Here is a 16,174-nt window from a genome sequence, read left to right as displayed (position 1 = left end):
GGATGGAGTTTCTACCAAGTTGGGGTATCCACCCAGTATGCAACTTTCCCAATGCGCCTTTCAATGGACAAGGGTCCAATGTATTATTTTTAATAGGCGAGGGTCATGGACCCCTGAAAATAAGTATAGCTTTGGAATTTTGACCATCACTTTGTCTCCTACTTGGTATTCAACAAAGCGACGATTTTGATCAGCATGCCTCTTCATCCGCTTTTGGGCTTTGACAAGATATCTCAACACTATCTCCAAATTTCGCTTCCATTATTTTTAGGAAGCTAGCACCTCGAGGAGATTTTGACATGTTTGGTTCATTCACGGTGTGTGGGAGTAGCGGTTGATGTCCGATAATAATTCCAAAAGTGCCTTTGTTAGTACTAGAGCTCTTTTGTGAATTGAAACACAGTTGAGCAGCATCCAGAAGCTTCAATCAGTTCTTCTGCGATTCGGTTACAAAGTGGCAGAGATATTCCTCCAGCATGCTATTGAACTACTATGTCTGGCCATCAAATTGTGGATGACAGCTTGAGCTGTGACTCAGTTTTGACTCGAGGCACTTAAAGAGTTGGGTCCAAAAGTTTTTAGTGAAGTATGAATCGCGATCACTAATGATGTCTTTAGGCAGGCCCCAATATTTGACGACATGAGAGAAGAAGAGTCGAGATGTATCCTCTGTTGAGATGTATTGTAGGTCTGCTATAAAGGTAGCATACTTGAAAAACCGATCCACCACAACCAGGATAGTTGTGAGATCTCCGACCTTGGGCAATCCGGTGATGAAATCCAGAGAAACACTTTCCCAAGGTCTCTTTGGGACAGCTAGTGGTTTCAAGAGTCCTGCTTGTGTCAAGGGTCCGACTTTCCCTTCTGGCATACTAGATAAGTCTTCACATACTGAGCTACGTCATTAGCCATTTGAGGCCAATAATATGCACGGTAAAGTAATTCCATGGTGCGGTCTTCACCAGGATGGCCGACCCACAAAGTATCGTGACATTTCGCCAGAAGAGTCCTTCACAAATCTCCTACTTTAGGAATATAGAGTTGGTTCCCTTTCACTTTAAGGAAACCATCTTCCATGTAGAACTGGCGAGTCTTGCCCTGTCCTACCAAATCAACAAAATATTGTGCAGCAGGATCCTTGATGAGTAGATCATGTATCTGGTCTTTGATGGTGGTGGCTACTTCGCTCTCCCTTAGGGTGGCGAGTAGGCACACCGATGCTAGATTAGCTCTCCGCCTGAGGACATTAGCAACATGATTGGTCTTTCCACTTCGGTACTCCAGGTTGACATGGAATTCTACTATGAGTTCCTGCCACCTGGCCTGTCGACCATTCAATTTTGGATGGGTCATGAAATGGCTAACAACTGTGTTGTCTGTCTTGACCATGAATGGGGTTCCCAGCAGATAGTGCCTCCAAAGGAGTAAGCAATGGACGACAGCCAATAATTCTTTCTCATGGGCAGCATAGCGCCTCTCTACATCCTTTAGCTTCCAGCTCTTGTACACTATAGGATTCCCTTCTTGTAGCAAGACTTCGCTAAGGGCATAGTTGTAGGCATTGCCGCACCCCCTTTTTCTCGCGAAATCGGGTTTGTGACATTTGGGAGGACAACTCGTTCCCTTTCGGGAATTGGATTTTGAATTGAAGAGTTGCCACCTAATGATTAAAGTGCATTAGGACACTAGGAGGGGTTTCTTTTGAGTAACCAGAGATTGGGTAAGGTCTTGAAATTATCCCAAGGGGAATGTGTTAGGCACCCCTCAAGATCCACTAGTGTGGTTCCCAGCCAAACTATTGTTGTGACTTAAGTGCAAATAACACGTAGGCAAATAAAGGCTTCAAATAAGAGGGGATTTTCATATAATGGTTATAGATAAACAAAAATAAGAAAAAGGAACTAAAAAGAGTTGATTTCCTTAAAAGAAATGGTTTAAAAAGATTTAAAAGAAACAAAGAAAACCAAGGGAAGGGGGGTCCTAGGTTTATTAATAATATGGATCACCCCACACAACATCCGGTAATCACTCCTCAGTGAGGGGCTACACGTGATGTTATCGCGTGTTCATCATATCCATATCTACCCTTTCCCACCCTGTTAAGGTATTATAGCACAGAATGGTCTCGTTTACTTATTGCATGCTATTACCCGCCCCAATCCTATCAGCCCCGGAGGCATTTGGGACTACTACTCCTAAAAGGAGGAGGTATTGGGCTTATTTGTGATTTCAAAAGGTAAAATACTAAGGCGACAAACAAAACACATATATCAAGTTTGGGGAAGCATATAATCAAATAAAAGGGCTCAAACAGACCTCCTTTAAACCAAAGAAAGCATATAATGTAACATGACTTTCATGTACTGTTTAGGGTCTGATTAAAACTTAAAAGGTTGAGGCATACTGATTTATTACATAGTTCAGATAAGAAGCCCGAATCAGGCTTGCCTGCTGGTTGTAGCATATAAAATCTGATTCAGCTTATAAACATTCACCCTATGGCTTGCCTAAGTGTTAGACGAAGACCCTATAGGCATGATATCTACTGATTCTAGAAACAATGAAGTAAACATGAATACATATTTATTTAAAAAAAATCGTCTGTTATTAAAGAAAGGTGAGTTTTAGCAAAAGAGCATGCGTCACTGTTATTGGTTTTAGACTTATAAGCGGGTGAAGCGGTTCAGATTCGATTAAAGCTCCTATAGGCATGCTTTCTATGTGTTGTCGATTTTGGACACTTTTATAAACATAGTAAAAAATGCAGAAATCATATAGGCATGACATCTAGATACTAAATTTCGTTTAAAGCCTATGAACATGATATCTAATTGCAGTTGGTTATTTAAGACCTATGAAATGATTGCTTAATGAAGAATGGATATGCAAGATTCAGAAAGACTTATAGGTATATTTTCTATATGCATATGCAGAATGGTATCTAGACGAGAGAATGCAGAAATTTAGAAACCTATAGGCAGGATATCTATATGAGAGAATGCAGAAATTTAGAAACCTATAGGCAAGATACCTATAATGCAGAAATTTAGAAACCTATAGGCAGGATATCTATATGAGAGAATGCAGAAATTTAGAAACCTATAGGCAGGATGTCTACCCCTTTGCATACATAGTTATCCCTCCCATTTTCGCTGGCCATCCCCAAGAGTTTATTACAAAATTATTACAGCCCAAAATAAAGTAAAGTAAAGAAAACACATCAGAAATTAAAAAGTACAACCAAGGAGAGCCTGATTCAGACTTCCTGACTGAAAGATGAAGTAAACCAACACCAAGAGATCATGTTCCAAAGCCTTTCTCCCATTTGGATGTGTCAAAGTTCCTTAAGAGTCGCATATCAACTCCGGACAATGCTTACACCCAAATGTATCACCAGATTAAGACATAGTGCAGTGTGGAAGGGTCAGCCCTTAGGTGTCCAAGTTCAGAGGGAACTCAAGGTCCCAAGGCAAAGCTCACAAGAGGGGGGCAGAACTTAGAGACTAAAAGAGAGTGCAAGTGCAGAAATAGAATGTTGAAAGGGGAAAGGGAAAAGGGAAACAGCTTAAATCAGTACACATAGGGGTATATGGGAATGGGGAGGTTGCAAAGAGGCAAAAGCAGGCTGGTGGGCATACCCAGCAATGGGAGATGCTGGCACACCCATAAGCCTGTTAGAACATTGTTAGAGGTTAGGACCCAAATGGATCAAACTTAACTCACGGACAACAACTTACATTGCCCTGCCTTAAGCCATAACTCAAAACACATAAGGGTACAGGGGAATGGGATTCATAACAAAACAAACAGAAGGAAATCATCATGCCACTTTAAGTGTTGAGATATATAGAAACAACAAGTAGACATGGACACACAGCAGTAAATACACATTGTTGTGGTGCTAAAAATTAAATCCGGACATACCAGCTCTAAAGAGACAAATTGAGGAAAGAAATAGGTCTTGTAGACAGGCCACGGCATAGACAAGAAGGGAAGATACTATTGTGTATAAGTGTGAGTTCAGAAAGACTGTGAATTGATGATGAGTTCGTGAAAGAGTTGTGCATTTATAGTTTGAAAATCAGGCAGAAATAAGGTAAGAAAACAGTTAAGGAACTGATTGTCAATTAAGAATCAATTACCCAAGACTTCCCTTAATTAGGGAATTCAGATTCAAACGAGTAAAAATGATTAAAGGAAAGAAATTGAATAAGCACTTTGTGCAAAGCATGCAATTTGGGGCAAATACATAAAAGGTTATTTAAGGACAAGATTTTGAAGTACATGGTTGTACAAATAAGGTAAGAAAAACAATTAGTAGCCAGTAAATCAATGCTAGAGATCTTGTAATTACTGATCCATGAATGAACCAAGTCATAAAAGTTGAGAAGGGTTTTAAAATTAAGTCGAGTTATGAGGAAAATCAGCAAACAAGGAAGAAAAATCAATTAGTCCTATTCTAAAGGAAGTCTGAACTAATCATAAATTTGAAAACCCCTTTAGAGGGAGGTTTATCACGTATAAAGAGCATACAAACTTGTTGAGTTGAAAGAAGATGTTGTGCCATTGAAAAATCAGTAGGTAGTGGTTCGTCACATAAGTCAGTAATGCAGAAGAGAAGTAGCATTCTGATAGCATGCAAAAGATCTAGTAAAAAGAGTTTAGAATTGTGTGAAAACAAGGATCACCAAGCTCAGTTCAGAGAATCGAAATTGGCCTGAAAGAGTTGGGGGTTTTAAAATAAAACCTTAGTTCAAGCAAATCACAGAGCCAAACCTGGAAGAACCCCCAAATTCTAGGGTTTCTGCCATTAATCAAGTGCAGAGATGAAAGGGCAAGTAATAAAATTCAAAATAGGTTCAGAGGTCTTAGAAAAGAACTGAAACTTCTAACATATTCCTTTCAGCAACAAAACTCATGAGAAAACATGATAGAAAAGTAACATGCAGAACACAGCAGAAGAGCTCAAAGAAAATAGAGTAGGAGAAGCTAATACGAAACATAATGGGAAAAATTGATAAGAACAGAAGAAGAAGCATGCTAAGAAATTTTAGAAGAAACTTAAACAAAGCTCAGTAGACGGAACTTAATAAGAAACACTTAAGAACATAGTAAAAGAAGATACGGTAGGAGAAACACACAAGAACACAGTATAGGAAAACACCGTAGAAGAAGCATATAAGAACACGATAGAAGAAAATACAAGAACACAGTAGCGGCAGATACACAAAAAGAAAAAGAAAGGCAGAGAAACATTTAAATACTTTTCAGAAAACCCTAGATCGGAAAAGAAATGGTTTTGAAAGTGGTTTTTTGAAAGAAAAGCCAGAAAAATTGTTTAAAAGCTTAGGGAAAGCATAGATACGCAACGGATCTAAAGGAATTGGAAAAACCTCGAAGGGTTAGTGTTTTAGAAAAACCCCAGTAGTGAGAAAGGCTTGGAAAATTCTCCGATCTAAGCAGGAGAGGTCGAGGTCAGGCTCGAACAACCATAGTACGCCGGAGCAAAGCCGGAGATGGTCGTAGAACCTGAATCAAATGAAGCCTGGACCAAACTTCATTGTGGCCAGGCCTTGAATCTTCAAAAATCAGGTCTGTAGGAGCCGTAGGAGGCTGGTGTAGGATTCCGATGGCCTTGGAAGCCATCCGGTGGCTTTAGGGTGGAAGTGGTGGGAGGCGGCTAGGGTTTGAGAAGCTTCGAGAGAGTTTAAGAGAATGGGGGGTTCAGAGGCAGATGGTAGGTGGAAAATGATTTAGGTTTAGGGGGTAATGGGTAATTAAAAATGGTAAGGTTGAAATGTGGCCGTTGGATTAAATGGGGGGCCGGGCGGGTTATTTAAACGGGATGTGGGTCCGGTAATTTTAGGAATTGGGATGAGTCATTTGAAATTGAAATTGGGTTGGATTAGTGGTGCAAATTAGGCTGAAATTGAAATGAAATCTGGCTAGATTTTAAATAGCCACTTTTCCCCATTTATTTTATAAAAATAGCAAATTAAAATCTGGAAATAAATTGAAAGTACTAAAATGATTTATAACATATAATTATTAATTTAAAAATACTGGACTTAATTTTTATAAATGTAAATGCAATCAAATCATAAATGAGGCTAATATTGCAATTACATGCAGTTGAGCTTTAAAAATACTAAATAAATTGGTAAAAACATGGAAAAATTATCTGGGTTGTAGTTTCGCATATATTTGAGAATTAAACAAGTGAATCGCCAAAAATAATAACTTTGGACACTTATTGGATTTTTCTTGGTAAACTAAGGCAATAAAATTGATTTTAAAAGCCTTTAAAATTAAAAAAAAAATAATAAAAGTATTTGTAAATACTTATATATGCATACATATGCTACTTTTAAAGTATTTTGCATATACAAATATACAAAAAAAAATTGGGTATCAACAGCTGCCCCTCTTTACCCGAGAAGGATGAAAGAGTTGTCTGGTAAAGATATGATGGCCAATTTTGACCGAACAAAATGGTTTGAAGAGGTCGATTGTGCTCTAGTTCCTAAGATGCTTACATATCCCTAGTCTTACAGGAATCGGGCGATCCATCGGCGGAATATGTCGATGGAGATTTTTCAAGACGGACGCGATATTCGGGTTGGAATGGATGGTTAAAGTCTAACAGGGCTGCGGGAACTGGAGTGGGATTGTTCCTACTGAGACGGTTGTTGCTCGTCGGTTTACCTGCAAATAAGCAATACAAGTGTATATTGTGCGGAAATTTAAATGTGATGCAAGTTCCCGTCGGACCATGAATGTTGTCTTTGGACGGTTAGGATGACGTCCTCAGACCATGACGTCCTTGGCCATGAAGCATATGATAAGGGATTCGCAGGCCATGAAATGATGCTCTCGGGATATGAGAAGGATGCCTCCGAACTATGACGCCTTTGAATAATGATATGCAAAAGATAAAAGGGGTCCTTAGGCCATGGCATGGCGTTCTCGGGCTATGAAAATGGTGTCTCCGAACAATGACGCCTTTGGATAGATTGGCGATCTTTCAGCCCATGAGATGCAGAAGGTAGAGATCTTTCAGCCGATGCAAGATGTAAATGAAGTGGCGATCTTTCAGCCGATACAAGATGTAAATAAAGTGGCGATATTTCAGCCCATGAGATGCAGAAGGTGGCGATCTTTCAGCTGATGCAAAATGTAAATGAAGTGGCGATCTTTCAGCCAATGCAAGATGTAAATAAAATGGCGATATTTCAGCCATGCAAGATGTAAATGAAGTGGCGATCTTTCAGCCGATGCAAAATGTAACTGAAGTGGCGATCTTTCAGCCGATGCAAGATGTAAATGAAGTGGTGATCTTTCAGCCGTGCAGAATGTAAATAAAGTGGCGATCTTTCAGCCATGAAGATGGAGGTAGAGCTTAACCTTGGAAGGCAGAATGGTAGCCTTATGCAATGTAGGGAATACAGATGGAGACAGAGCTTAGTCTCGGAAGGCAGAATGGTAGCCTTATGCAATGCAGAGAATGCAGATGGAGACAGAGCTTAGTCTCGGAAGGCAGAATGGTAGCCTTATGCAATGCAGAGAATGCAGATGGAGGTAGAGCTTAACCTCGGAAGGCAGAATGGTAGCCTTATGCAGGAAGTAAAAATGGCAAATGGCAATAGAGTTTTCTTAGCTGATAGCGGATTGTGGATATTGTGGCTGTTGGGGATATTGTGTGCGTATAGCAACTGTGAATAGGTAACGGTTTTGAGAGTTGTATTCCTGATCAGTATGAGTGTATAGTATATTCGATGATTTTCCAACTCAGGTGCCTGCATTCAAAGAAAAATCGTGAGTTTTGTAAAGGGGAAAGTTTAGTTCGTATCCCCACTGACTTTGCTTGACCTGCTCGGCTCTGTTTCGGTGATACTGTGCGTATCATTGGGGTAGCATTGCTAAACAAAGCAATTTGGTAACATACATGCATGATTTAGTAAAAATATAACATAAATACATAATCGAGAATAGTTTTCTTTAGATGAACCGACGACTGCAACGTGGTTCAAGACATTGCAACTTTTCTTGCTCCGGAATTTTGAGGGTCCTCCTCAAAATTCTGCCCCAGTTTACTATGCTGATGTTTCTGACGGCTGCTGGTAGTGACTGGCTGAAATTACTTCGGAATTTTGAGGGTCTTTCTCAAAATCCTACCCTAGTTTCTAATTGCCGGGGGGATGAAATTTTATTGAATTGTGACCGAATCCATAGGGTTGCCTACGTATCCCCTCTTAAATGGAAATCAGTCTGGCGTAGTTCAAATTACATCATATAAGGAAAGCATAAAGGTTACACATGGTATCGCTTGACTGCGTCTGAATTGATCGGCTTTGGCCAAACGTCCCCGTACATTTCTGCAAGTATAAGGGCTCCTCCTGTCAGAACCCGGTGAACCATGTACGGACCCTGCCAGTTGGGAGAGAATTTCCCTTTAGCTTCATCTTGATGCGGAAAAATTTTCTTTAACACCAGCTGCCCCGGTGTGAATTGTCTCGGCTTGACTCTTTTGTTGAAGGCTCTGGACATTCTATTCTGATAGAGCTGACCGTGGCAAAATGCATTCATTCTTTTTCCGTCTATAAGAGCTAGCTGCTCGTAACGACTTTTCACCCATTCTACGTCGTCGAGCTCTGCTTCCTGTATGATCCTTAAGGAAGGAATTTCCACCTCGGCGGGAACGACTGTCTCTGTACCGTAAACCATCATATAAGGGGTTGCCCCAGTTGATGTGCGGACTATGGTGTTGTACCCCAATAAAGGAAATGATACCTTCTCGTGCCACTGTTTATACTTCTCTATCATTTTCCTCAATATCTTCTTGATATTCTTATTGGCGGCTTCTACGGCTCCATTCATCTAAGGTCTATAGGCTGTAGAATTCTTGTGTTTGATCTTGAAGGTTTCACACATGGCTTTCATCAGGTCACTGTTGAGGTTGGAACCATTATTAGTGACAATTGACTCCGGGATCCTGAACAGGCAAATGATAAGGTCGCGGACAAAATCTACCACGACTTTCTTAGTCACTACTCTGTAAGATGCTGCTTCAACCCATTTGGTGAAATAATCAATTGCTACTAGGATAACCTGTGCTCGTTTGATGCGGCAGGTTTGATTGGTCCGATAACATCCATTCCCCAGGCGGCGAATGGCCACGGCGAGCTTGTTGCATTAAGCTCATTTGGAGTCACCTTTATCATGTCTGTGTGTATCTGGCAGCAGTGGCACTTTCGGACATACTGGATGTAGTCTATTCCATAGTCATCCAAAAGTAACCAGCTCGGAGTATTTTCTTTGCTAAGACAAAACCATTCATATATGGACCGCAGGTCCCTATATGAATTTCCTCTAATAGTCTGGATGTTTCCTTTGTATCACCTTAGTAATCCCAAATCAGGAGTCCTCCTGTACAGGATTCCTCTGCTGTAAAAGAAATTGTTGGATAACCTCTGAAGTGTGCGCTTCTGAGTAGCATTTGTGAGTTCTGGGTATTCTCTTTTTGCCAAGTATTCCTTGATATCGTGAAACCAAGGCTTTCCGTCTGCTTCTTCTTCGACATGAGCACAGTAAGCTGGCTGATCATGGATCTTTACCGGAATGGGATCAATGAAATTCTTGTCTGGATATTGTATCATGGATGATAGGGTATCCAGTGCATCGGCGAATTCATTCTGGGCCCTGGGAACATGCTGGAATTCTGTCTTTGTGAACCTCTTTCTCAACTCATGTACATGATGTAAATAAGGGAGTATCTTGGAGTTCTTGGTCGCCCATTCTTCTCGGACCTGATGTATAAGCAAGTCTGAGTCTCCAATTACTAGCAACTCTTGAATGTTTATGTCAATGGCCATCTTGAGCCCTAAGATGCTGGCTTCATACTCGGTCGTATTGTTGGTGCAGGGGAACCTGAGTTTGGTAGACACTGGATAATGCTGACCGGTTTCTCATACTAGGACCACTCCTATGCCAACTCCTTTGAAATTTGCTGCTCCATCAAAAAACATTCTCCAACCATCATAGGATTCTGCAATATCTTCTCATATGAATGATACCTCTTCATCAGGAAAATATGTTTTCAAGGGTTCGTATTCTCCGTACACGGGATTTTTAGCAAGGTGATCTGCTAGTTCCTGTCCTTTGATTGTTTTCTGAGTCACGTAGACAATGTCAAATTCACTCAACAGGATTTGCCACTTGGCCAGCTTGCCAGTAGGCATGGGCTTCTGAAAGATGTACTTCAAGGGATACATCCTTGATATGAGATATGTAGTATAGGCACAGAAGTAGTACCTCAACTTCTGAGCTACCCAAGTCAAAGCACAACAGGTGCGCTCTAATAGAGAATACCAAGCCTCGTACGGGGTGAACTTCTTACTGAGGTAATAGATAGCCTACTCCTTCCTCCCCATTTCATCATGCTGCCCCAGAACATAGCCGAACACTCCATCTAGTACTGTGAGGTAGAGCAATAGAGGTCTGCCTGGCTCGCGCGGGATCAAAACCGGTGGTGTTGACAAGCACTCCTTGATTCGGTCGAAGGCTTTTTGGCAGTCATCGGTCCATTTGGTAGCAGCATCCTTCTTCAACATCTTAAAGATTGGCTCACAGATAACTATAGATTGTGCTATGAACCGGCTGATATAGTTAAGTCTCCCCAAGAAACTCATTACGTCCTTTTTGTTCTTTGGCGGTGGCAGTTCTTGAATAGCTTTGACCTTTGATGGATCCAGTTCTATTCCTCGACGACTTACAATGAACCCAAGTAGTTTTCCGGTAGGAACCCCAAATGTACACTTCGCGGGATTCAGTTTTAGGTTGTACTTTCTCAGTCTATTGAAGAACTTCCTCAAATCTTCCATATGATCAGCAGCTTTATTGGACTTGATGATAACATCGTCTATATATACTTCGATCTCTTTGTGTATCATATCGTGGAAAATGGTGGTCATGTCCCTCATGTATGTGGCCCCTGCATTTTTTAACCCAAATGGCATTATTTAGTAGCAGTACATTCCCCACGGCATAATGAAAGCCATTTTGTCAACATCTTCTTCATCCATCCAGATCTGATGATAACCAGCAAAACAATCTACAAATGATTGCAACTCGTGCTTGGCGCAATTGTCAATCAGGATGTGTATGTTCGGCAAGGAGAAGTCGTCCTTTGGACTGGCCCGATTGAGATCCCGGTAGTTGACACAGACTCTGACCTTCCCATCCTTCTTTGGCATCGGCACAATATTGGCTAACCATGTTGGATATTCTACTACCCTGAGAACCTTAGCTTTGACCTGCTTAGTGACTTCTTCTTTGATCTTCAGACTCATATCATGCTTGAACTTTCTGAGCTTCTACTTTACCGGTGGACATGTCGGATCAGTTGGCAGTTTGTGGGCCACAATAGATGTGCTCAAACCAATCATGTCATCATATGACCAGGCGAATATGTCCACGTATTCTCTTAGAAATTATGTGTACACTTCCTTTTCTAACGGTGATAAGTGAACGCTGATTAGTGTTTCTTTGACATTTTCTGCATCTCCCAGGTTAACAATATCAGTCTCGTCCAGGTTGGACTTCGGCTTGTTCTCAAAGTTCTCGACCTCTTTAACAATCTCTTCTAGTATATCATCTCCCTCTGAATCTATGTTCGTTTGTTGCGTTGTCTCGTTACATGTCATAGCCATTGGTTCATCAGGATAAGTAATAGTAATGCTGTATAAATAAAGTAATGAGAGAAAATAATAAGAGTAGGATTTTCAAGGAAATCGAAATGCTTTTGATAAATTTCATAACTATTTTGAACATTGGAAGATCTTATTGCGAAAATTCAAAATGCGAAAAGAAAATCAACTAGTAAAAATAAAAGATAGTGCATGATGCTTTGTTCAACCTTGCTACCCCGAGGCTTTCCGGGCTCTGGTGGTTCTGATGGTCCAATTGTTGAGGCATACTCCTCGACTTATGGCCTGTAAGGAAGGGCCTTCCTCCCCCTCCTCCTCAAAGATGACACAACAATCCATGTTATCATTTTCTAGGAACAAATTCCTCACTACTGCCAGTGCTTCCTCTTCTTTTCACCCATAGATAACATCGGTCGGCTGGAAAGTCTGCTCCAACGGGTAGTATGGACTGCGCCATGGTGGCGACCAGTTGTTAAATTCTTCCCAAGTGTACTCATATCCCAGACCAAAGGTGGTGCCATGTTTCTTCAGTTTGATAGGCTTGGCGATTCCTTGGAGGTTCTTGCAAAGTCCCTTGCCAGGTTCATATCTGCTCCAGTTTAATATGCTTTCAATTTTGTTGTCCTACCATTTGTCTTTGTCAACGGCGTTGACTCGCTCGATGTGGTGATAGGTTTCCCTGCCTATCTTTCTACTTCCTCCGATCGCTGGGATGGTTTGGCGACTATATATGGGATTGCTACCGTCACCGTGAATGATCACCTCTTGGTGATTCCACTCAAACTTCACTGCATGATGTAGTGTTGATGCTACAGCCCCAGCGGCATGAATCCATGGCCGTCCCAACAGCAAGTTGTAAGATACCGGCACATCTATTACTTGGAAATCGACATCGAACCAAGTAGGCTTATTTGAAAGCACAAACTAATTTCCCCAATAGTGAACCTTTGGGAACCGTCGAAAGCTTTGACGTTGATGACCCCGTCCTTGATCTCATGCAGCCCCTTTCCCAATGTCCTAAGTGTTACCAACGGACAAATGTTGAGGTTGGACTCTCCATCAATCAGGATCCTAGTGATAAAATAATCTTCGCATTGCACGGTGATGTGCAACGCTTTGTTGTGAGTCAACCCTTCTGGTGGCAGCTCATCTTCATGAAAAGTGATCTTGTGACTTTTCAATACCTGCCCTACCAGTTTTCCATTTCTCCTCTGGTGATGTTGCTTGGTACATATGCCTCACTCAGCACCTCCAACAAGGCATTCTTATGTGCATCGAAACTTTGTAGCAAAGCTAGGATAGATATTTGTGCCGGTGTTTTGTTCAGCTGATCAATGACTGATTATTCCTTGGCTTATATCTTTCTCCAGAGATCATCGGGCCCGATTTCAGTAATGGTCGGCCGACCAGAGGCCTGCTTACTCGACTCAGCTAAATGCTCCGGAGTATAAACCCTGCCGGTTCTTGTCATACCCTATGCCGCAATCTTTTCCCCGAACTTGGCTTTCCCTTTCCTTCTCTCCTCGGCTGGGTAATCCCAAGGTATGGCATTTGTATGGAATGGTGTTACAGCTGACATTGCTACCAGAATTGACACGGGCACCTTTACTCCGAACGGAGCATGTACTTTGGAAGGTAACACAGCAACTTCAAATGGTACAGGTGCATTTGCTGGAGACCCAAACTCGACCTCAATCGGTGATGTTGTATTTGCCAAGGATAATGCTTCAAACTCAAGTGGTATGGACATGTTTACCTTAGTATCCCAGAAGGCTGAATCTGGACTACGATTGGATTGAGGGTGACTATTGGCTTCTTTGGTTCGTCGTCTTCTGTGATCAAACCGATTGATCCCTTGGGGTCCCAATCATCCTCTATTTCAATCATGTGAACACTTCCACCCTTGTGGTCTGGCAGAGGGTTGTTGCGGACATTTGGAGTAGGCTCCTTTGCCACAATGATCTTGTTATCAATCAAAGTCTGGATCTTGTCTTTCAGAGAGTGACATTCATCAATGGTATTCCCTTTCATGCCGTAATGGTATGCACAGGATTTATTTGAATTGACCCATTGAGAAGGGTTTTCAGGGGTTATAGCAGGGATAGGGGTGACATAACCAGCAGCTTTGAGCCTTTCATACAGCTGGTCAATTGGCTCAGCAATGGCGGTATACTATTTGGGGAGTCTGCGGTAAAAATTTGGTCGAGGTCTAGAAAGGTTTTGGCGTGTGAGAGATGACTGATAGTGGGATGGTTGAATATTGTAGGCTTGATAGACATGTGTAGGTTGGGAGTATTTGGGTGTGGGAGGTGGGGGTGATTGGTAAGTAGGTGGTGGAGTTTGGTTAGAGGGTGAGGGTGTTTGGTAATTTGGGGTAGGCTGATATGTGAGTGGAGGTATCTGATAGGCTTGGTATTTGATAGGGAATTTGGCTCTTTGTGCAACCATTACGGCACCTACGTCCCTTTTCTTAGACATACCACCAAACTGTAAAGCCTTATTGGTAGCTTGCAAAGCTTCAAAGTTTGTAACCATACCACTTTTGATGCCTTTCTCGATCCTCTCCCCTAGCTTGATGATGTCAGAAAATTTCTGGCTCTCAATCAACATCAGCCTTTCATAGTACCGTGGGTCTTGAGCCCAGACGAAAAACTTGTTCATTTGTTCTTCTTCTAAAGCCGGTATGACCTTAGCGGCTTTTGATCTCCAATGAGTAGCGTACTTGCGGAATGTTTCTGTGGGCTTCTTCTTTAAATTCTGGATGTAGAACACATCTGGCGCATTTTTTGTGTTGAACCTGAACCTGTCCGTAAAGTCAGACGCCATACTCACCCAGATTCCGAACCCAATCAAGTTCCTCCTGAAATTTCAATAGTTTCTGCTCGAGTTGGGTGCACTTTCTTTGGAGACCTGAGCACCATGAGTGACCTCTACCCGTTCAGTTGAGTTTTCCTTTCTGGTGTTGTTCAAATCTTCCGTCTTACCTTTGTTCCTGCTTCTGATAGGACTAGAAGGAGGAGTGGGTGGAGGGCCCTTTGATCTTGTGGAATATGATGACGATGCCAGAGTGCACGAACTAACCTTTGGGGAGGGCAATAAATAAAACAAAAGTAAAAACAAAAAATGAAACAAGTCAGTGCGAATTATAAGAAAAGAATGTTGCGATATTTAAACACATAGTGCAAGAATGTAAATCGTGTCCTAATTTGGGATCCTCATTGTGCCCGAGGTAGGCCTAGCGACAAATTGATTTGGAGAACTTATAATGCTAAATGCCTCATTTTATTGATAAAAGTAGACGAATCCCAGAACGACACTAAATATCAAGGAATAAAATGTCACTAGTGGCCATTGGCCTTATTACATTTCTTAAAGCAAAAAGAAAAGATTCCTATCTATTTGGTCCCAGAAGGGTCTTCCCCAGACTCGGCATCTTTGGCTCCATCGAACAGCTTCACCAGCTCATAAAGTCCCAGCAACAGGTAGGCTCTGGCCAGGTGTCCACCCTCGTTTCCTTCAGCATTCTGGCAGTCCTCGATCCTCTTGAGAAACTTCCTTTCCAACTCCACTAAACCTCGTTCCAAGTATCTCAGTCGCTTGTTGGCACTAACAGCCATGTCTTTCCACTCTTCAATCAATTTTTGGTGGGCTTCTTTAATCTCACGGTGCTCGCTTTCACATTCCCGAATCCTCTTGCGTAGTTGATTGTATTTGACCTGTGCCTCGGCCTTTTCATCTATGATTCTGTGACCTCGAACAAACCTGGGTTGCCCTAAACCATTATGATTATCCTTCAGCCATCCTGAATAGTATAGAGTACAACCAACATGGTATTTGTCTGGCTCGATGGTATCCCTTCCCATGACAATTTTGCAGTGCCACATATGCTGAGCCTGGCACTTGTAAGGGCTATCATCATCTTGAAATTCAGCCCAGAAGTGACTCATCTTGTCGACCCTTGGTATAACCTACTTTCTACTAGCCTGTCTTATAACTCGGAGAGGGACGTAAGGGTAGGTTCCTTTAAAACCTATCAGTATCAGAAACGGTGCATCCCTGGATCGGGCGATGAATTCCTCGGTAGCGAACCACTCGAACATCCATTGTACTTGATCCTCAGATTTTCAAACAGCTCTAACCACCCTTTGGCATCTTCTGGTTGAGCGAACATGTTGGGTATGTAGCTCATTCGTCTTGGATAATGGAAGGCTATGTGATCATCCCAATCCCTTCGTTGAATCTCTTGTCGGTATTCACCTCTTTAGAGGTGCTCTATGAGCCAGAGCTGGAGTAGCAAACAACCCTTGAAATGTTGGGCTCCTTGTTGACACTTCTCCAAGGCTCGGTATATCTCTGTGAGGATCATGGTCACTATGCTCAATGGTTGTCCACCAATTCCCTCCATCAAAGTTTTGGTGACCATATCTAGCTTGGTGTGGATCCTTGCTTTCTTCATTGGAAACACTATC

The 16,174-nt window shown here is 41.9% G+C and overlaps 1 protein-coding gene across 1 annotated transcript; it reads right to left on the bottom strand.

Moving 5' to 3' along the window:
* Positions 1-1,011: 1,011 nt before the first annotated feature.
* On the bottom strand, positions 1,012-14,531 carry LOC138875480 (uncharacterized). The gene is made up of 2 exons (XM_070154309.1): positions 14,186-14,531; positions 1,012-1,508 (listed from the first exon to the last, which is right to left on the bottom strand). The coding sequence occupies exons 1-2, from the start codon at positions 14,529-14,531 to the stop codon at positions 1,012-1,014; spliced, it is 843 nt and encodes a 280-aa protein (XP_070010410.1).
* Positions 14,532-16,174: the final 1,643 nt, after the last annotated feature.

This window comes from Nicotiana sylvestris, chromosome 8 (assembly GCF_000393655.2).
Source record: "Nicotiana sylvestris chromosome 8, ASM39365v2, whole genome shotgun sequence".
In the NCBI taxonomy this organism is placed as follows: Eukaryota; Viridiplantae; Streptophyta; class Magnoliopsida; order Solanales; family Solanaceae; genus Nicotiana; species Nicotiana sylvestris.
The sequence above is the reverse complement of the archived record's forward strand: the minus strand, read 5'-3'. Positions and strand labels throughout refer to the sequence as shown.

Bases quoted from the DNA above. Each gene is read 5' to 3' on its own strand.
- LOC138875480 (XM_070154309.1), bottom strand. From the start codon at position 14,531: ATGGCGTCTGACTTTACGGACAGGTTCAGGTTCAACACAAAAAATGCG. The intron at 1,509-14,185 runs GTATGTCTAAGA...GGAATCCTATAG, and splicing joins TAAGGCTTTACAGTTTGGTG to TGTACAAGAGCTGGAAGCTA.